Source organism: Camponotus floridanus, unplaced genomic scaffold (genome assembly GCF_003227725.1).
Source record: "Camponotus floridanus strain SB8 unplaced genomic scaffold, Cflo_v7.5 scaffold149, whole genome shotgun sequence".
Classification (NCBI taxonomy): domain Eukaryota; kingdom Metazoa; phylum Arthropoda; class Insecta; order Hymenoptera; family Formicidae; genus Camponotus; species Camponotus floridanus.
In genome coordinates, this window is record NW_020229269.1 from 60,464 (window position 1) to 82,669 (window position 22,206).

The 22,206-nt window shown below is 30.0% G+C and overlaps 1 protein-coding gene across 1 annotated transcript; it reads left to right on the top strand.

Annotated features, from left to right (window-relative positions):
* Nucleotides 1–2,371: 2,371 nt before the first annotated feature.
* On the top strand, nucleotides 2,372–21,794 carry LOC105252214. The gene is made up of 6 exons (XM_025406555.1): nucleotides 2,372–2,741; nucleotides 6,821–6,965; nucleotides 11,148–11,329; nucleotides 13,263–13,352; nucleotides 19,130–19,217; nucleotides 21,707–21,794. The coding sequence occupies exons 1-5, from the start codon at nucleotides 2,372–2,374 to the stop codon at nucleotides 19,207–19,209; spliced, it is 867 nt and encodes a 288-aa protein (XP_025262340.1). The 3' UTR covers nucleotides 19,210–19,217; nucleotides 21,707–21,794.
* Nucleotides 21,795–22,206: the final 412 nt, after the last annotated feature.

Below are 22,206 nucleotides of genomic sequence, written 5' to 3' on the forward strand. Positions count from 1 at the left end.
AAGTAGATTGGCTCAAATTAAGAAGGAAGTCCTATACTATTTTACGACATTTGCAATAATTAACGAAAAATTAATTAAAGAAGATTTCCTGTATAGACATCTTGCATAGATAAAAATATATATTATATATGTGTGTCCTCCTCTACTGTTTTGCGATATTTGCAGTAATTAACGAAAAATTAATTAAAGAAAATCGGCCAATGCGCGTGGCTAGAAGTGCGCAGCGGCGAAGCGGTGATTGGGGAGGGAAGGAGCCTTTGCCATGTGCCTACATTGGGCGTTTTTCAGCAAGCGACACAGAGCATACAGAGTATCACTTTATCCTTGTTGATTGCCGAATGTAAACAAGGATGAAATGATTTACCGTGTTACACTGTTTCCCTCTGTGTTACTTGCTGGAAAACGTCCATACTCATCACTCCTCTCCTCTCCAATCACCACTTCGTCGCGCGCCGCTATTATGTTACAATGAGACCGTCTTTGCCGCCGCGCACTTCTAGTCACATTCGCAGATCTTCTTTAATTAATTTTTCGTTAATTATTGCAAATATCGCAAAACAGAATCTTTTTTCTTAATTTGAGTCAATCTACCTTCATACTTCGGATAAGTGTTCAGTCACCATGTGCGTGCGTGCGTGCGTGCGTGCGTGCGTGCGTGCGTGCGTGCGTGCGTGCGTGCGTGCGTGCGTGCGTGCGTGCGTGCGTGCGTGCGTGCGTGCGTGCGTGCGTGCGTGCGTGCGTGCGTGCGTGCGTGCGTGCGTGCGTGCGTGCGTGCGTGCGTGCGTGCGTGCGTGCGTGCGTGCGTGCGTGCGTGCGTGCGTGCGTGCGTGCGTGCGTGCGTGCGTGCGTGCGTGCGTGCGTGCGTGCGTGCGTGCGTGCGTGCGTGCGTGCGTGCGTGCGTGCGTGCGTGCGTGCGTGCGTGCGTGCGTGCGTGCGTGCGTGCGTGCGTGCGTGCGTGCGTGCGTGCGTGCGTGCGTGCGTGCGTGCGTGCGTGCGTGCGTGCGTGCGTGCGTGCGTGCGTGCGTGCGTGCGTGCGTGCGTGCGTGCGTGCGTGCGTGCGTGCGTGCGTGCGTGGCGTGCGTGCGTGCGTGGCGTGCGTGCGTGCGTGCGTGCGTGCGTGCGTGCGTGCGGTGCGTGCGTGCGTGGCGTGCGTGCGTGCGTGCGTGCGTGCGTGCGTGCGTGGCGTGCGTGCGTGCGTGCGTGCGTGCGTGCGTGCGTGCGTGCGTGCGTGCGTGCGTGCGTGCGTGCGTGTGTGTGTGTACAGGGTGGCAGGGAATTTTTGACCTTAACGAAATAAGGAGATAGATTGGCTCAAATTAAGAAGGAAGGACCTTTATTGTTTTGTGATTATCGCAATAATTAACGAAAAATTAAATAAAGAAGATCGGCCAATGCGTGTGGATAGCAGCACACGACGGCGAAGGCGGTCTGATGAGGGATGAATGTGTAAGCGCATGGCGAAGGCTTCTCCCCTCTCCAATCACCGCTTCGCCGCGCGCCGCCATTATGTTACAGTTAGACTGCCTTCGCCGTCGTGTGCTTCTAGCCACGCGCATTGGCCGATCTTCTTTATTTAATTTTTTGTTAATTATTGCGACAATCACAAAACAATAGAGATCCTTCCTTCTTAATTTGAGCCAATCTACCTTTTTACTTCGTTAAGGTCAAAAATTCCCTGACACCCTGTATATGTATATATACACATTCACATCTTTTTTAATTAAAAATGTATACATAAGCGCAATATATCATGTGATTATTGTTTAATCTAAAATTAATTTATTCTTTTAATAATAGCGAAAAATTTGTTATTTTGTCTTTTAACATATTTTTTTTTATATTTAAGTTTTTTACATCAAACATTTAATATATCAAATACACAGTTTTCGTCAAACACAGATCTTATTCATATAATGCATGTATATATTAATATAATGCATTTAATTTTGAAGTGCCTAGGAAGTTACAAAAGTCTACTAAATCGAGAAAAATAGGATATCTTTTTATATCATTTAACTTTTATTTAAACAAATGGACAATATTTTTTTATATTATAACACAGAAACTATCGCAGACATTTTATTTAGAGCATAAAAAATAAGAGAAAGATTTGTTTTTTTTAATAAATATATTTTTACTATATTTCTATGCAATCGAGCACATGATAAACATAGGCAGAAAGGGAATTAGATAATTGTTAGTATAAAATGATAAATAATAACAAAATTGTCATCGTATACCATTCTTAGACGACATGTCCATTTATATCATTAGAACTTTATCTATTTCTTATAAATAATATAAAGCAATTTAGATAATATAAATAAAATTTCTTGACATTCATTATGATAAATGTTTAGCATGTTTTCATATGTTTACAGAATCTTGGCAACTAATTATCAAGAGTATCAACGTACCAGATATTATAAAAGTCAACAATGATTACATTATTCTTGACTGCGATTATGATCTGGAGAATACATCGAGCCAGGGCCTCGTCGTCAAATGGTTTTTTAATACTAATCGAGTAGTTTACCAATGGATTTATGGCAGACAACCATTAGCAGACGAACCAGCTGCAAAATATGTCGATTTAACATACAAAGCCAGCGATGATCCATATACCGAATACCGAGCCATGAAATTAAATAAACCAGGCATTGACCTTACTGGAGAGTATACATGTGTTATATCTACATTTGAGGATGAAAGAACGGCAAATGCATCAATGATAGTGTACTGTAAGTATATATTAATAACTTTATTTTTAAATACATGTATAATACATAATCATTTATATGAGAGAGAGAGGGGGAGGGAGGGGGAGGGGGGAGGGAGATAGAGGAGGGGGAGGGGAGGGAAGGGATGAGAGGAAGAGGGAGGCTAGGGAGGGAGGGATAAATTTTAGTAAAAGAACAAATAAAAAGTAAATTTTTAATTGTTTTTTAGATAAAATAAAGATGTCAAAGTTATTGTAGTACGATATTTTTAATATTTGTCAGGGCTATCTGTTGCCAAAAAAAAACTCTTGTAGCTTACTTCGAGAGCTTTTCAAAACACTATAATAAAACATTTTTTCATCGAGTACTTTTCGAGTTATGAGCCTTAAAATAATTTCTTAATTTTTACATAAATCATAAAATATCTAATAAAATATTTATTTATTTTTTGATTATCTTACCTTAATACTTTTATGTATAAAATAATGAGAGGAATCAATTTGTCTAATGAAAACACATAATTATTTCGAAAAAAAAATATATAATTGTTAATTGCAAATTACATATTTTTTCTTCGAAACAATTATGTGTTTTCTTTACACCAATTGATTCCTCTCATTATTTTATACATAAAAATATTAAGGTAAGATACTTGATAAAAAAAATTATCTCCAGAAAAGATAGGAAAGAAGTCAGATGTATCTATACGTCCATTTGGTCAACGAGCGACGGAATCCATTTGTTGCAACGACATTGGCGCATATCCTGTGAAGAGAGCATTCACACACTTTTCAGCCCAAGGAATAATTATTAGAAAATAATATTCGTGGACTAGAAAAATATGTGAGGTGCAAGTGACTGGATCGGGAATCGAACCCGAGTCTTTCGCTTTCCGCGCAATTCCTCTAGACCACTGAGCTATCCAGATCTCACACCAAATGCTACTTTTTAACACAATGATATGCAACTCCAGAGCGATGTTGGTATTTTGCTCGATGAATGCAATGCCGATTCTCATGGAGGATCCTTGAAAAGATCGCTCGCTGATCAAATAAGTGCTGGTGAAAGTATTCGCGTATACTGCATACTGACTTCCGACTGGCCTTCCGTAAGAAACGGCACTGACGAGCACAACAAAAGTGACCACATCTTTCAAGATCCCTCTAGTAAATACTAATATCTCCATTGTGCCAATAACAGTGACAGATGGACCTTAAATAGGGTTGTTGCAAACCTCCAAAAATGATAGAATGTATGTGGGAAGCGATCGGACGTGTTTATTTGGTCAACGAGTGACAGAATCACTTTGAAGTGTAACGTTTACAAATACAATTATTTAAACTTTGCAAAAAAACAAACTTTTAGAGAATGAAGATTAACCATATATTAATCGAAAAATTATAAAATTTATACGCTAATTACAAACTTAAAATTTTATTTAAATGTTATTACAACTTTATTATGATAAATATTATAATATTTTATATGAGTAATCAATGACGACGCGTGCGACGGGCATCTAAGTCTCGCGGTAGATGCGCGGCTTGCTAAAAAAGTTTATAATAACGCTACGAATCGAACGTGTGTGTGTGTGCATATTCAGGAAAAAAACATAATATATATTTCAAAAAGTGAAATCTAAGTTCATACTTTAAATATATTGATATTTAAGCTTTTCATAGTCACCTATGAATCTGCTATTTTGAATTTAAATTTTGATCGTAAATTTGGAATCAGCATCCTCCAAAACCTATAAAACTGTCTTCATATGAAACACATCTCTTTTGGGAAAGCTGGAGGTACGAAAGGATTAAACTGGATTCTAAGCATTTGTTTGAATTTAGATTGTATTTAAAAAGATAGAAAAAACTGAAACAATTATTTTATAAAACATTTATTAACTCATAAATTGTTCGAAACTTTGTCCATATTCGATACAGCATTCGACGCGTTTTATAACGTTTCTCATTGTTGTCTGCAGCATTTCTGTTGTAATACCTTCAACAACTCTAATGATCTTATGTCGTAAATCTTCTTCGTTTTCAGGAACAGTTGTAGATAATGTCCTTAATGTAACTTCATCTTTTTTCCATCTTTTCGGATATAATCCAAATTCAAAAATGCTTAAAATCCAGTTTAATACTTATAGATACTAAAGATGCCGATTATCTCGTAAATGATGCGTAGTAGCAATTTTTTACTTGATATGATTTTGATTGCAAATGACTTCTATTATGTAAATATGCTAAAAAGATTATAGATATCTACAAAAAAAACTATGTTGACATTTATTGGGAATATAAATTTACCATGCGACACTAGTGGACGAAACGCAAACTAAAAAATATGGCCGTCGCAAAGGGCGATATAATATATATTATATTACATATTGTTTAGATACGGCAATCAATGTGTTTCTATGAAATAAAAGTGAATAATACATTGAGAAGATTTAGAATAAATAAAAAAATGAAGACACAAGGAAAATAAATAAATTTTTTCACGACTTTGGACCGTTGTAACTTATTACCGCACATGATAATTAAACCAGAATTTATTACAATTTGGCCTTCAATCATATTTCTTGCAGTATTGGTATAGCTACACAAAGTATCTAAACGCAGTGACAACATTTGCGTTTTCTTAACAATTTTTAAAAGTTTATTCTTAAATGTCAAATCGCCCTTTGTGACAGCCATATTTGTTATGCGACACGAGCGCCCCTCTACCCGCGGTTGTAAATTTTTTTTCCCAATAACTCGAAAAGATCACGAGTAAAAGAAAGTTGTTATATACACTTTGTAGTTGACTCAGAGACATGCAAATTTCTCTCGTTAAACTTTTTTGTAACTTCGATCAGTTGCGAGATATTTGGTCGAACATATATGGACAAACACCCCAGTGAGCATTATTGAGAGGAAGAAGTCTTTAAGAGGACTTTTTGAAGACTTCATTAATTTTTTTTTTTTTAATGACATCAGTAAGTTATCTTTTTGTAAGATGTCTTTCAAAAAAGCTCTTTATGATGTCTACTTATAGATGTCTTTAGAGTTCGCTTACTAGAAACTTTAAAGACATCTACACTGAGAAAACGTTTAATTGTACCAACAAGACGTATATGATTGAAGGCATTTTGATTAAATCAAACAAGAATTTCTAGTTATCATGATAAGACTCGATTTTTTATAACTAGAACGTTTAATAGATTTTACTATAAGGATTTAGTTAGTATTTTCTGGTTGGATCTATAAAATTTCTTGTTACATTAATTTCTTTGCTTGCCGCTAGGCGGCGAGTCACTCTTAATTTGACTGGTATTCAATATTTGCCATGAAATGTATACATATAAAGAACTAGTATTAATATTAAATCCAAAGTATATTTTTTTTCTCTTACGGGCAGTAGTGCCAGAAAGAGGACGCTAATTCTCTGATTGTGTGTTTGAGCTGCATCCTCTTCTTGCATCACTGTTTATCAGTTTAATTTCTAACAAACTGAATTTAAAATAAATAATTCTATAAAGACCTAACCTAACCTATAAAGAAAGTCTTAATGTTAACATTTTCTTAACATCTATAATAAGTCAGATTGAAGTATTCTTTTAGATGTCCTGTATGTGATGTCTTTTTTCCTCTAAAATCGACGCATTAGAGGACTTATTGATATCATAATGTTATCATCTAGACAGAGTCGGATGTCTAACTCTTGAATCTGAGTGCTTTAAGAATTCTTTCTGATAGCTTATTGCTCACTCGGACCTTGTATACATATACATATATATATGTATATATATATATATATTTCCTATATATATATATATATATATATACACATATATTCCTAAATATATTTATTACAATTCAATTATGCAATAAAAATTCCTACGTATTAATGTCTTTGCAACTTTTTATAGATAGATATAAATTATGGAGATTTAAAAATACAGTCATTTGATACTTAAATAACCCTATTTTTGGCAATTTAAAAAATAATCTGTACATTATTGTTCAACAAAAATATTATATGTGTATTAATCATAAATACATAAATATTAATCATAAATAAATATTAATCATAAACGTATTTAATTTGTATTGCAGCGACAGAAGAAAAATTCGATCTTTTATACAGGAGAAAGACTGTAGATAACAAAGATGGAGTCGAAATAACATGTCTAGCTGAAGGACTTTACCCCCAACCAACTTTAGATATCTCTATCGAGAATCTATCGACTTACTCTATCGAGTAAGTGCTTTTCGTAATCTATTATATTTTGATATAACATAAAGTCTTATAAATGTCTATTTTTTTTATATATTCACATATAAAATTCACATACAAGAAAAAGCCTTTTTTAAACAAAAGAAAAAGAATAATTTTTTAGATTGTAGTTTTTTTGCTGAATATGATTATAATTTGAAATTGTTCCACCATATCACAGTTTTAAGAAATTTACTATTAAAGTAATTAAAAACTATTTTGATGTATTTAATGATGTTATGTACAACTATGATATATGATGTGTTAGAGGAATTTTGAATAAATGTTGACATTTATGAAGAGTATATAATTTCAAGTAGAATATTAATTTTGCTAGAAAAAAAAACAAGTGATCTTTTAAATTATATAGTTAGTATTTATTAAATTATTTATAAAAGTTTTTAAATAATTTATAGAAAAAACACTTATTATTTTATGATAGTTTTTTTTACAATATTTATTTGTTTACAACATTTATTTACTTACAAATTTTTCTCTAACTATAATTTTGAAAATATTGTAGCTAATTTTTATTAATTTTTTTAATATAGGAAAATAACAAAAATTGGAACATTATTAATTTAACCAGCATTTTGCCTGAATCCAAAAATATTTTACAATTTTTTCTCCAATAAATAATTATCGAGATAACTAGAGAAATTTGACTAGAATTTACAAACTTTAATACGGTATATTAGGTATTTGTCTCGAATGCGTACATTTAGAGGCAGTTTCTTACACACATGTCTTCCTACTATTTCCACCGATAACGAGAACAACTTCTAATAATAAATTTATGTATAAATTTGTAACTTGTATCATTCCGTTATAAAAAAAGTAAAATAACAATAATACAACAACAAAATTAAACCTTGAAAAATTATATTGATAGTATAGTTTTGATAATAGTATAATTTTGTATGAAGCAAAATGCAGCAAGATTATTGCAACAATAAAATCAAATTTTGAAATATCAGTATAGTTTTGTATGAAATATTTTATTATGTTTCATAAATTTATAGATAAAGAAAATGTTCCATAAAAGATGAATAAAATTTATTCATGTATTTCGTCGTTTCAAAAACAGCATGCTCTGAAAAAAATCAATTTGAGAACATAATTAATATTGAAATATTGAATAAAGTTAATTTAAGGCATATAATATTGTAATTAATATTGGAATTTATGGAAAAGCAATTTATCAGTTGCATATCATGTCTAGTTCTGCTCAAAATGTCACTTATCCATTTTAATATAAACCTCACCTCATTATAATAGCTGAATCCACACATTAGCCAATATTTAATCATTACAATTGTCGCAATTCTTACTATCGCTTTTTTTCTAATAAATCTGATCATATAAACAATATCTTTCTAAAGAATCCTAAAAATATTCATCATGATTCTAGATATCTATAAAGAAAGAAAATAGCAAAATATTAAATTAAATAATATTAAAAATTAAAAATTCATTCTAATAATAACAAATTAAAAATTGATAAATAAGAGTCAAGGCGCAGTAATTGAGCGCAAGGAAAAAAACAAAAACACTTTCTTTTTTCTTTTAGTTATTACTAATCAAAATATTTGTTACAACACATGCATTAAACACAAACATTTCGGATCATTTTTTAGTCCATCTTCAGGTTGTAATTATTCAGGAATGTGTTCGCCAGATTACTGAGGTATATAACATTATAGTCTATCTGCATGTTGATTGTGGAATGATTAATAGTTTCATATGTTATTATCTGAGATATTTTGTAACGCTTAATATTAATGTCACGTTGAAAATGGATCAAAAAATCTGAAACGTTTGTGTTTAATGTATATATTGTAACGACTATTTTGAAATTTACTGATAACTAAAAGAAAAAAGATGTTCCTCTTCTTCCTGACGTTCTATTATAGTTACCGTGTTTTGGTCTCTTATTTGTCAATTTGTAATTTTTTAATTAAATAATACTAAATTTGTTATATTCTTTTGATTCGATAATTTCTTTGTCAGAGATAATTTCTTTGCAACATTAATCGTCCATCGTTGATAAAAGATAAAGAAAGTTACATAATAGTTTCTTATATAATAAGACATTTACTAACACGTTTTATAACTCATTAATAAAATATATAAACGTATAATCATAGAATGGAAATGTATACTGATAATCATTCAAATTTCCTTTAATTTCTTCTAAACAAATAGAAATTTTAATGTAAAAGAAGCAATACATCCAAAAATAAAAAAATATCTCTGTCAAACTTTCCTGCGGAAGTAAAAAATAAATATATAAGAAAATTAGCGAAATAATCAGCAAAATTGCCAGTAAATAATCAGTAAACTTGCCAGTAAATAATTAATAATATTGCCAGTGAAATATTTGATTAGCTTTTTATCATCAATAAACAACAAGAATCCAATTACAGCAATAAAAAAATTGCTAAAAGAAGACATTTTTTTTTAAATTTTCCTACAATCTCTGAAAATTTGTTAATTGAATTTTCGAACACCCTGTATATATATTATATATATATATATAAAATATATTAACTTTTCTTGTATAAATAACGATATAAATAACAATATTAATATCATCAACAAAAGAATCCGTAGGAAATAAGTAACTTGCGTAATTATTATTAATCATAAGACGATATTAAAATTACCGATTATTAAAATTACAGATATTAAAATTACCGATATTAAAATTACTGATTATTAAAATTACAGATTATTAAACAAACAAAATTTAATGAAATACAAGAATCGTCAATCATCAAATAAGAACACTTCTAATACATCAACAAAATTTAAAATGAACAGATTCCCATCTCTAAAAAACTAGAATATATCTCCAAAAAAGAAAAACAAAATCTCTATGAAAATTCGACACATTTATTTAATTCTTCAATATAGCTCTATACAGTTATACAGTTTTATCTTGCTTCAGCATTTTGTGAGTATTCTCGCGACTTTTGACCAGACCCAATGTCCAGGCCCAAGCTTCAGATCAAACATCTCATTTATTTCAACTGAATCTTGTTGTCAAAGACCAATTCTTATTGACTCTACTGAAATAGTAACTCAATCGAATTTCTAGTCATCTTAAACAACTCTCAGCTCATTTTTTAGCAAATCAGCACAAGTTTGTACGACATTGCGCCGTTAAAAAATCTCCTTTCATTTAGTAAAAAAAATTAATTTAAAAAAAATTGATACACAAAAATAATAATATATAAAAAAATTATTTTGTAATATATTTATTCTATAAATGGTAAATTGTGTTAATAATTAAAAAGGATAAACTGACAAGGAACCGGAAATTGTAAAGATTGATTAAGAACTTATTTAAAAGAATAAAATTTAAAAAATTTAGTATTTTCGAATTTTTTTACTTGCATTAAATTATGCTAGACAAACATACAACTTTTCTTAATGATAAAATGTCATTAGACCAATTTCTGATATGCAATTAGATAGAAAGTAGGGACTAAGAATTAGGAATTAGATTTTTGAAATAAAAGTTTTGAAATAAAAGTTATAATTTGAAAAGTTTAAGACTAGCACAAATTTCATTTTTCTTCTTCAATTTTTTGAAATACGGTTTGAATTGAGCTTTTTTATTGAGCTGCAATTTGTAAAACATAAACCAGCACAAACATAATACAATGCAATATAATTAATAAAAATAAGAAATTTGAAAAGTATGGAGCTAATTTCTTACACAAGTCTTTCAATTAAATTCTTTAATCTGTAATTTATATTATCTCAATAACTATTTATCGAAGAAAAAATATTTATTCAGCTTAACTTGGTTAAAAAAATACTCTGTTAAAGTACATACGCACGTATACACATATAAATGTACATATATTTTATAGATTTATAATTATTGTTTCAGCAAAATAAATTAAATAAATAGAATTATTGTCCATAATTGTAAATATATTTGTTATAATGATCAAGAAAGATTTATTCTTAATTATTTAAGGAATATATATAATATATATAATATCAAATATATATATAATATATATAATATATATAATATCAAATATATATAATATATTGTATATAATATATATAATATCAAATATATATAATATCAAAAGACATGAAAATTGAATTTTGATTTAATTGTTTATTATTGCATTCGCATCATTACAGAGATACTCTAGAGAAGCAAATTGGGAGCCCCAGCGTAAGACTGCGTGACGATGGATTATATAATATTTTATCACGCGTTGCCTTACTGGATGAAGATTTATTGGAAGCAACGATTGTTAAATGTTTACTCAGCATACCGAAAGCGGCATACAATGTGTCTCGCAAAACTGTCTATTATATTGGTTAGTGATAAATACAAACACGCGCACCATACATAAGATTATTTTATCTAATAAAGATGATTATTTTTATAAATACACTGAGAAAAATCACTTGATTAATTAACAAGACGTATCTGATAGAAGAAGGCATTTTGGTTAAACCAAGCAGAATTTCTAGTTAATCACGATAAGACTCGATTTTTTATAACTAGAACTTTAGTAGACTTTACTATAAGAATTTGATTAGTATTTCGTAGTTGAATCTATAAAACTTCTTGTTATGTTAGTTAAATATAGAAACAGTATAGCATTTTTTGTTTGTAAATTTAATATTATTACTAAGAAAATTTGATAAATTTAAAGGAAGAATTTAATCTCATCTCTTCTGATAATTCCTAAAGAAATTCTGATTTGTCCATTTTCTAACAGATATACTGTGTGATTGAATCCAGATTTCTAATAGATGTAACCAGATTTTTTTCTTGTGTATAAATAATGTATTGTATTAATTAAATTTTTATCGTTTATTTTCAGCATTATCGCTTATTTAGATAAATTACAATATTGGGATTATATATAATAATATACTATATTGGGATCATATACAGAGTGATTCTGAACAAACGTGCGTCTTTAAAATATCAAATTATTGAATGAATTCTAAGACGATTTTTCCTTTACCAAAATTTTCTACGAGGCTTAGTTTTTAAATTATTAAATAAAATAATTTTCGAATTACGGAACAAGTACAAGAGGTAGACAGGGACGGCGCAACTCACCGTCCGATACAGGCGATCATGCGGGGCGCTCAACGCGATCAGCTGATTGCTGCACACGATGAATGTAACAATCTGTGTGTGTGTGTGTGTATGTGTGTGTGTTTGCGTGCGTGTGCGTGCGTGCGTGCGTGCGTGCGTGCGTGCGTGCGTGCGTGCGTGCGTGCGTGCGTGCGTGCGTGTGTGTGTGTGTGTGTGTGTGTGTGTGTGTGTGTGTGCTGTTAACACGTTTCTTTAATCGAGTGTGTAATTAATAATTAAATGTGTTAACCGTTTATTAAATTCGTATCGTAACCGTTGATTCCTCCTTTTATCAATCGTAAGTGATTAAGTGCGCGAGTATTTGTAAAAGTGTCAGACTGCATGTTGAAGAAACGACGTCTCGTCGACGACGATTATTATCATACACTGGGCACTGCTATTTGTCAGCAGTATGAAGAATGTCAAGTATTAAGGTAAGAATAAGTGAATGAGTGAGTGAGTGAGAGTGAGAGAGAAAGAGGGAGAGAGAGAGAACGGTGCATGTGTGGATACGCGTGCATAAATACACCACACGCGCGCGCGCGCGCGCGCACACACACACACACACACACACTGATTGTTACACTCATCGTGTCATCAGCTGATCGCGTCGAGCGCCCCGCATGATCGCTTGTATCGGACGGTGAGTTGCGCCGTCCCTGTCTACCTCTTGTACTCGTTCCGTAATTCGAAAACTATTTTATTTAATAATTTAAAAACTAAGCCTCATAGAAAATTTTGGTAAAAGAAAAATCATCTTAGAATTCATTCAAGAATTTGATATTTTAAAGACGCACGCTTTCAGAATCACCCTGTATAATAATATATATTGAGGTTATATAAGGTGTTTCTGATATTTGCAACAAACTTAAAGGGACGATAAATCATCCCCTTAAGTTTGCAAATGTCCGGAAATATCCTCTATATAATAAGAATAAGATAATGGACAAATTTTCTTTTAAACCCACGTACTGCCATCCGCGTCTGGTTCTTATTAGCTCGAAAAATTTAAATTTGGATTTTATATGAGAGCTTAATTTCTTAGTTGTTAAATTTATAATTTGTTGAGATATTTTTGACTTTATTGATAAAATTATAAAATTATTTAAATTTTAAATTAATAAATATGATATAAAATATTCTTCTTTGTTGTGCAGGGACGTTTACTACTACTTCAACTACTACAACGAAATTGCATCGTAAAATGGAAATCCAGGCCTTAGACAAATCAGAATCTGGTAATAATGGTAAGAGAAAAGATTTTTTAAACATCTTTATAATATAATTTTTAAAGATGGAATCAAGTTCATATATATCCTCCTAAAAAAACTTTATAAAGGTAAAAAAAATACGCCAAGTACATAAAAAATATTCTATTAAATATTTCTATTAAATATTTCCTTGTATGCATTTTTAATAAAAAAATTCCTTCAAAATAATTTACAGTAATTTTCCCTCAAAAATCATTTTTCTAAGAAACAAAACCTCAACAAATAATTTTTATAAAAAAATATTATAAAATAAAATACCAAAACTAAATATGAAATCAATAATTACTAGCCAGGTACTTAAGAGCAATTTCTAAATTTGATATAATATTTACCATAAAATATCAATTTTATACAGTAGAAATATTATACATAAATTCTCCCTAAGAAATTAAAATGCATTTTATATTTATTCAGAGAAAATTGATTTTTAAAATATTTAATGAAAATTAGGATTCTTTTAATTTAGGATTCTTTTAATCTTAAAACATTTTTTATAATATATATAATTTAAAAAAAAAGTTCTACAAGTTCTAAAAGTTCACAAGTTTTAAATTGCAGTCTTTAAATCGAAGTAAGTTATGAAAACTTGGCGTACCCGGATTGTTTATATTATAAACAAATATATCTCCAATAAAATGTAAAATATTAGACATTATGTAATTAAATATTTAATCTGTATTTGATTACGATCCGGGTACGCCAAGTTTTCATAACTTTTGAGGGAAAATTATTGTAAATTATTTTTAGGAATTCTTTTATTAAACATGCATACAAGCTAGAATATTTTTTATGTATTTGGCGTATTTTTTTACCTTTGTAAGGTTTTTTATAGAAAGATTTCACACCTTTATGTAAAATTTTATACTCTTTCTGCAAATTATATTTGTGGAAAAATATTTACATATTATTTTTAAGGATATTTTTTATTTTTAAAAATTGTTACTGCACAGTGAATTAGTCTTTCTATAAGTCTTATCTGACAGCAACCACAGAAATATATTTTATATTTCTGTGGTACACCGTTTCTGAAACATTAGATTTCATTCCCAAGGAGTGGTTTTTAAAAATTGTTATTATACGCTTAACTAGTTTTTCTATATGTCATAACTAACAGTATAGATTTTATATTTTTATGATGTTCGAATTCTGAAATATAAGATTTTATCCTCAAGGGGTGGTTTCTAAAAATTGTTATTATACGATAAATTAGTCTGTTTACAAGTCTTATCTAACGGCATAGATTTTATATTTTTATGATACTCCGTTTCTGAAATATTAGATTTCCCCAAGGGGTTGGTTTTAAAAATTATTATTATACGTTAAATTAGTTTTTCTACAAGTCATAACTAACGGCACAGGTTTTATACTTTTATGATACTCTGTTTCTAAAATATTAAATTTCACCACTAAGGATTGGTTTTTAAAAATTGTTATTATACGCTTATTAGTCTTTCTACAAGTCATAACTAACAGTACAGGTTTTATATTTTTGTGGCACATCGTTTCTGAGATATTAGATTTCACCCCTAACAGGTAGTTTTTAAAAATTATTATTATATGCTAAATTAGTCTTTTTAAGAAACCTTAATTAATGGCGTGAGTCCAATATTTCTACGATGCATCATTTTCGAGATATTATTTTTCATTCTCAAGGGGTGGTTTTGGAAATTTGCTTTTACAAGAGATGGTTTTTGAAAATTGTTATTATACGATAAATTACTTTTTTTTTAAATTTTATTTAACAGCAGAAGTTACGTATTTTTAGCTCCGTTTCTAAGATATTAAATTCCACCCCGAAAGGGTAATTTTGAAAATTATTACTGTACGATAAATTAATCTCTCTCACGTACACACATACATATACATATCAGACGTATGCACGCATATGATTTTGTCTCTTAAAGCATTGTACATATCGAAGCAATAATCGTATACGCACGCTGTGGACGCCGCTTGAGGGACAAACTCGCTTTGCGTGTGTGCATGCGAGCATATGTACGTGAGTCTGAACCTGGAGAAAAATGAAAAATGTCACAATTCTGATATTCGATCATCATTTCTCAGGATTGACTGCATCGATTTTATTCAAACAGGTCGCAATCGAAAGCTTATATTCATATTATATAATAAAAGTGTCCTTAGATTTCTTCTTAAGATCTTAGTTTCCGAAATATCTTAATCGAAAGTTTATATGATGTGAAATTCCGGATAAGTTATTTGGTAGTGCCGTGTCGAGAGCAGTGACTCTCAATAATCGGATTCTGTTTTTTATGTATTTGGCGTCGCGACGCTACCGCGTCGCTTGATATATATATATATATATATATATATATATATATATATATACAGGGTGATTCATTTTAATCTTAACGGGCAAATATTTTGAAAAATATGCGAGATACGAAAAAATGTTTCAGACAAAAGTTATATGGTTTTAAAGGAGACATAAAATGGTATCATTAATTTGATCTTAAATAGTTACATGAAGGTCACCCTCAATTTTTTAAATGGAACTGCCTATTTTTTATTACATATTCTTGTAGCTTATCTCAAGAGCTTTCCAAAATACTATAATTAAGTTAGTTTTCATTAAATACTTTCCAAGTTATGGGGCTTGAAATCGTTTCTTAATTTTACCTAAACCGTAAAATATTTTGGAAAATATTCATTTTTCGGTTACATCACCTTAATATTTTTATGTACAAATAATAAGAGAAATCAATTGTTGTAAAGAAAACATATATTACTACATATTTTAAAAAAAAAATAACTATGTGTTTTCTTTATACCAATTAATTTCTTTCATTATTAATTATTGAAATCGGACGAATGAGAGAAGCGCTCGAGCGCTCGAGCTATAGCACGGCCCACCGTGTCAGACATTGCCTGCCGGCACGCGGCGAGAGGAGGGACAGCGCGCCGCTACCCGTGGTATAGTTCGAAGTTCGATGGGCCGTGCTATAGCTCGAGCGCTCGAGCGCTCCTCTCATTCGTCCGATTTCAATAATTAATATTTCGATTGTTATTACAAAAATCGTTACAAAGAATAGGATATCTTTATTTAATTTACTTATATCTTTATTTAATTTACTGTGTTCTATCTTCTTACAAGTGAGTGAGCACATGCTCACATGGACACCCTGTATATATATATATATATATATATATATATATATATATACATATACAGGGTGTATCTGAAATAATGCAATAAATTTTAGGAGCGTGTTCTAGAGATCAAAATAAGACTTTTTTTTTTATGAACATGGGTCTGCAAATAAACCTTCGCTCCGAGCTAAAAGCCCCTAAAGTTTGGAAAAAAATTGAAAATTGGCTGTTTTAGATGTATGCACAGGGTGTTCCATTTTAAATAATACGCTCAAATATCTCCGAAACGGTGCGTTAAATAAAAAAATGTATCAAACAAAAGTTATATGGCTTGAAGGGGATCTGGAGGTAATGATTTGCAATTAACAATTACATATTTTTTTTTTAAACAACTATATTTTTTCTTCACACCAATTGATTCCTCTCATTATTTTGTACATAAAAGTATTAAGATAATCGAAAATTGAATATTTTACTAGATATTATATGGTTTATGTATTGAAGTCCGTGCGGATTTTTAAGCAAAATTCGAATGAAAAAATTTTGTTGTTAAAAGTTATTTCATTCTGTGATATATGCACCATTATTTTGCACAATACTTTTCCATCTTTCGGGTAATTTCATAATTCCTCTCTCATAGAAGTCTTGGGTTTTTTCGGCGAAGAAGCTGTCCAAGTAGTTTTTGAGGAGTTGCAAAGAAGCAAAGTTCAAACCATTAATTGAGTTTTGTAGCGACCGAAATAAATGAAAATCCGAGGGTGCAATGTCGGGGGAATACGGTGGATGAGGCAAAACATCCCAGCCAAACGCCAATAATTTTTGGCGAATCTGCAAACTTGCATGAGGTCTGGCGTTATCATGATGAAAAACGACGCCTTTCCTATTGATCAATTCCGGACACTTTTTGGCGATTTCTATCTTCAATTTATCCAACTGTGAACAGTACTTGTCCGAATCGATGGTTTCGTTGTCCGGTAGTAGCTCATAATATACTATCCCCTTCCAATTCCACCAAATGCAGAGCATTACCTTTTTCGGATGTAAGCCTGCCTTCGAAGTGGTTAATGGCGGTTCACCTCGCTTGCTCCACGACCTTTTACGCTCGACATTATTATAAATTATCCACTTTTCGTCGCTTGTTATGATGCGTTTTAAAAATGAATCGTATTCATTGCGTTTGTATAGCAAATCGCTGATGGAAATGCGGTCAATACGATTTTTCTCAGTTAAGTCGTGCGGCACCCAAACATCAAGCTTTTTTACCATCTGGAGCTTGTTTAAATGTTCGGAAACAGTTGATTTGCCAATGTTTAACCTCGCTGCGATTTCCCGAACTGTGATCTGCCGCTCGGAATCGATTAAAGCTGTTATTTGGTCGACATCAGTGGTGACTGGCCGACCAGAGCGAGGAGCATCTTCAATATTCATTTCTCCTGAACGAAATTTAGCAAACCACTTCTGACACATGCGATCACTTACGGCATCTTCCCCGTATACGGCACATATTTTTTTTCGAGTTTGTGTCGCGTTCTTTCCTTTACGGAAATAAAAAAGCATTATGCATCGAAAAAACACGTTATTTCCTTCCATCTCTAAACTAATGTCAAGTAAAAAGTTTTTAATTTATTGGGATAATTAATATCACTAAGTATGCGTTGAAATGTCACTAATCAAAACACGAAAGCATTTGACATATCACATCGACATAAACTTGTAAAATTCGCCTTTGAACGACATCTATTGAGAAATCCGCACGAACTTTCCGGACAACCCAATATAATGACCTTCTTGAAATTATGCAACTTTCGTATGAAACATTTTTTTATAAAACATATAATTTACAAATTATTTAAGATATGCAAATTAAAAATGCCTCAATTTGTGTGAATACATATAGTTTGGATATTCTATATGATATAAATTTAATTAGCAATGGGAAATAGAAGCTATTTAACATAGAATTGGAATTATTTAACTCTTCATAAAGTAAGTAATAAAAATAGGTCAATAAAAACCGAGCACAGATCATTATGCAAGATAAGTGCAAAATAATTAATAATTTATCAATTGGAAATATTACTTTTATTGTAATATATATTTATTGTAATATACATTTCAACTTACATTGGATAATCTTTGTTAAAAAAGTGTTAAAAGAACAAATTAAAGGCTTGAAAGCAACAATTATAGTGTTAGAATTATAATTAAAATTATAATATTAGAGTTAGTGCATAAAACACACAATAAACAAATAAAAAATGAAAGTATATACAAAATAAAAAGTTAGTACATTAATTTCTGCGTATAATCACAAACCAAAATTTCTTACATCAGTAACAATCGAAGCTTTACGCTGTGATTTGAATTATAGTAAAAAGATCATTCTCTTTTTACATTTTCTTTAATTATTATAATTCGAGGCATAAGATTTGAACAAGTTACATTTATATATTTTTTTTCTTTTTATTTTAAACTTTATATTTATACCTTCTAAAATACACAATTTAAAAAATCGTTATTATATAATTTAAAAAACTATATAAACAATATATATATATATATATATATATATATATATATATATTTGCTATATTTAATCAATTATTACAAATTAAATCCTAATAAATAATTTTATTTAATTTCAGATAATTCTGCTGGCTACGTGTCAATTAATCTTCCATTATTATTTATACAATTAACAATTTTCAATGCGTTTCATCAATAACTCAATAAGTAAGTTTAATACAATGGAATCTCGAAGTAGCGCACATATGGGATTTTGGCATGCTATAACGAAGTTACTCCCCTTTCGTTAAATTGAGAACCGTATGAGACTTGTAACATATCCTTGAAAACATATCCTTTAAAGTATGCACTGGGAGAGAGCATTGCGTCCACAGAACTGCGTGTTGCTGCACGATTGGATTGTTACTCCTTACACTACTCGGGAGTATCTAGCATGTATGAAAAGGATGTTGCGTGCTCTTTTGAGGTGCTCTATTTCGAAGTTCCATTATACTATATTACGTATTAATTTTATACGTTGTATATTTTATCATAATAAATTGAGTTCTATGTATATATAATATTCTGCAACCATCATACAATACTTTTTCAACGATATATTTTGCAGATTAGATCAGTTAAAAAATCTGAGAAAACATGAAAAACTGAAAGACTAGTTTCTGAATTATAGATGATCAAATTTAATTAAGGATATACACACATGTGAAAAAATTTGTGTTAGGATTTTTAATTGCATTTACTTAAGATCAGAATTATTATAATCATGAACTCTATTTAAAAGAAAGAAATTAATTTGTGTAAGCCTTGTATAGTCTTATATAGTCTTGTAATTTATTACAAAATCGAGAAAAAAAGAGATACTTTTATATAATGCATTTAAAAATGTCATAAATGAAAAATTTGTAAGCGAAGAAGAAGCTCATGAGTTTGCAATTTTTCGTACAAAAAATGTCCAGTTGATATTATTCACAAGTTGAAGAAAATGTTTCAAGCTATTTAATTTATGATTTGAATTCTAAATATCTAAACACGGACTTTGGACCATTCATGACAAAAACGAATAATTATATAATTTCATAGATTTTCAATTTTTGACGTAAAGCGAACTTTACTCCACATCATCTATTCTTAAACAAAACAATATGTATATTGTATAATTGCACGCAAATTGCGAATTTTTGCATAAAAAGGGCTTTATTCCACGCACATTGTTCTATATTTAAAAATCTTTCCTTTTTTATTATTTGACTTTAATCTGAAAGTATTGAACAATATGGGATTATCTTATTTCGTGCAAAAAGTTTGCAAATATATATAAAAACATATAATTATAGATCATATTTTGTATCATAAGTATCAGGCAACTTATAAATGAGAAAATAAAAAAATAAAGAGAAATGAAAATATATAAAGAAAAACAATTGATAAAAAAAGAGTGATAATAGAAGGGAAAAACAGAAACATAAAATCAATTGAAATAAGCGGGGAAAAAAAGAAAGATAATAATGGCGATAATGCGCATTTAAAAAAGCAGGAAGCTAAAAAGATCACCGGAAATGAAGGAGAAAGGAAGGTGAAAAAGATAAAAAAATAATTAGTATGCGAAGTGGCACAATAAAGCCAAAGAATGGAAGAAAAGAAATAGAATATTATTACAATTTACGTTCTTCGTGCGTAAAGACTTGAAAAAAAATAGAGACATGCGCAAAGGAAAGAAGAGTGAAATAAAGTATAATAGTAGGGAACAATTTTAAAGTAAAATAGTATAATAGTAGGGAACAATTTTAAAGTAAAAATGGGAAAGAGAGAGAGAGAGGGAGAGAGAGAGGGAGAGAGAGAGAGAGAGAGAGAGAGAGGGGAGGTAGAGAGAGAGGAATAAAGGGGATAAAGGAGATTACTAGAATGGCGGATTACTAGAGATGGCGAACAAATAAGAAAAAAAATAAAAAGATTAAAAGATAAAATGATAAATAAAAAAGACATATTATTATTGAAAATGCTGAAAGAGGAAAGATGGGCTATGATAAATAATGCGAAAAGAGGCGACAAAAAATATAATTTATACATGCTGAGAGAATTGGTTAGGTTCGGAATATAATCGGAATCGATTATAGATTATGTAATAGAAAATACAATTTAGGAGATTTCTCTTTCGGGGACTTAGCAAGCAATAGAAAGCTAGAGATGAAAATTAAAATAGAAATATCAACTACATATCAATTAAAAGGATAAAGCCAAATAAAAAATAATAGTGAAAGAAAAAGAAATAAGAAGAAAAAAAAATTAGTCGAAAAAAGAAAGGGTACATGATGAGAGGCTAAGGGAAAAAAAGATCATAAAAGAATTGAAAAATTAAGTAGAACAATAGAGAAATCAATAAAAAAAGAAAGGTAGTAAAGAAATGAGACTAAAAGGCAGGTAAAAATTAATGGTAGAATGAAGATATTAATATTTATCTTATATATTATTTATAATTACTTTTCGATTATATTATTAAAGTATTGTCAAATGATTGCAGAATTTTGTATATCCATAGTTCAACAGTTACATTGTTCTAATCTATTTTGTCAACAAATATCTTTAACATCTAATTTTAAGCTCTAATTCTCAACTTAAAGAAGTTCCTTAAAATCGAAAGTTGAAATATTCCATAAAATATTTTTTAATTTATAAATAAAATTTATAAATTATTACAGATTACACCGACATAAGATGCGAGTGCGGCACGTATGAAGAAAATTATATGGATTCTACATTGAACTATTATGAACACATACACACACATACATTTACATGTATATATATATATATATATATATATATATATATATATATATATATATATTAGAGATATGTTTGCAATCATTAGAGCAGATGAAAAATTTATATCATCTCTCATTTTCGTTCTTCATTTATAAGAGAACATCAGAGTTATAAATTGTAATTACATATGATTACTAACAATTGGCGATAGTTAAAGCAATTAATAAATTGTGAATAATAAATGATAAAATAACTATAAATATTTTCTTTTATTTTAAAATATTTTTCTAAATTTTTTGATCAAAATTTTATTGTAATGAAATACGCGTCTTATGATTATGTGTTTTGATTTCATACATTGATTACCTTATTAATTAACAATAAATTTAATTTTAAATTAAGGCTTATACATTATATGAGAAATAAAACTGTA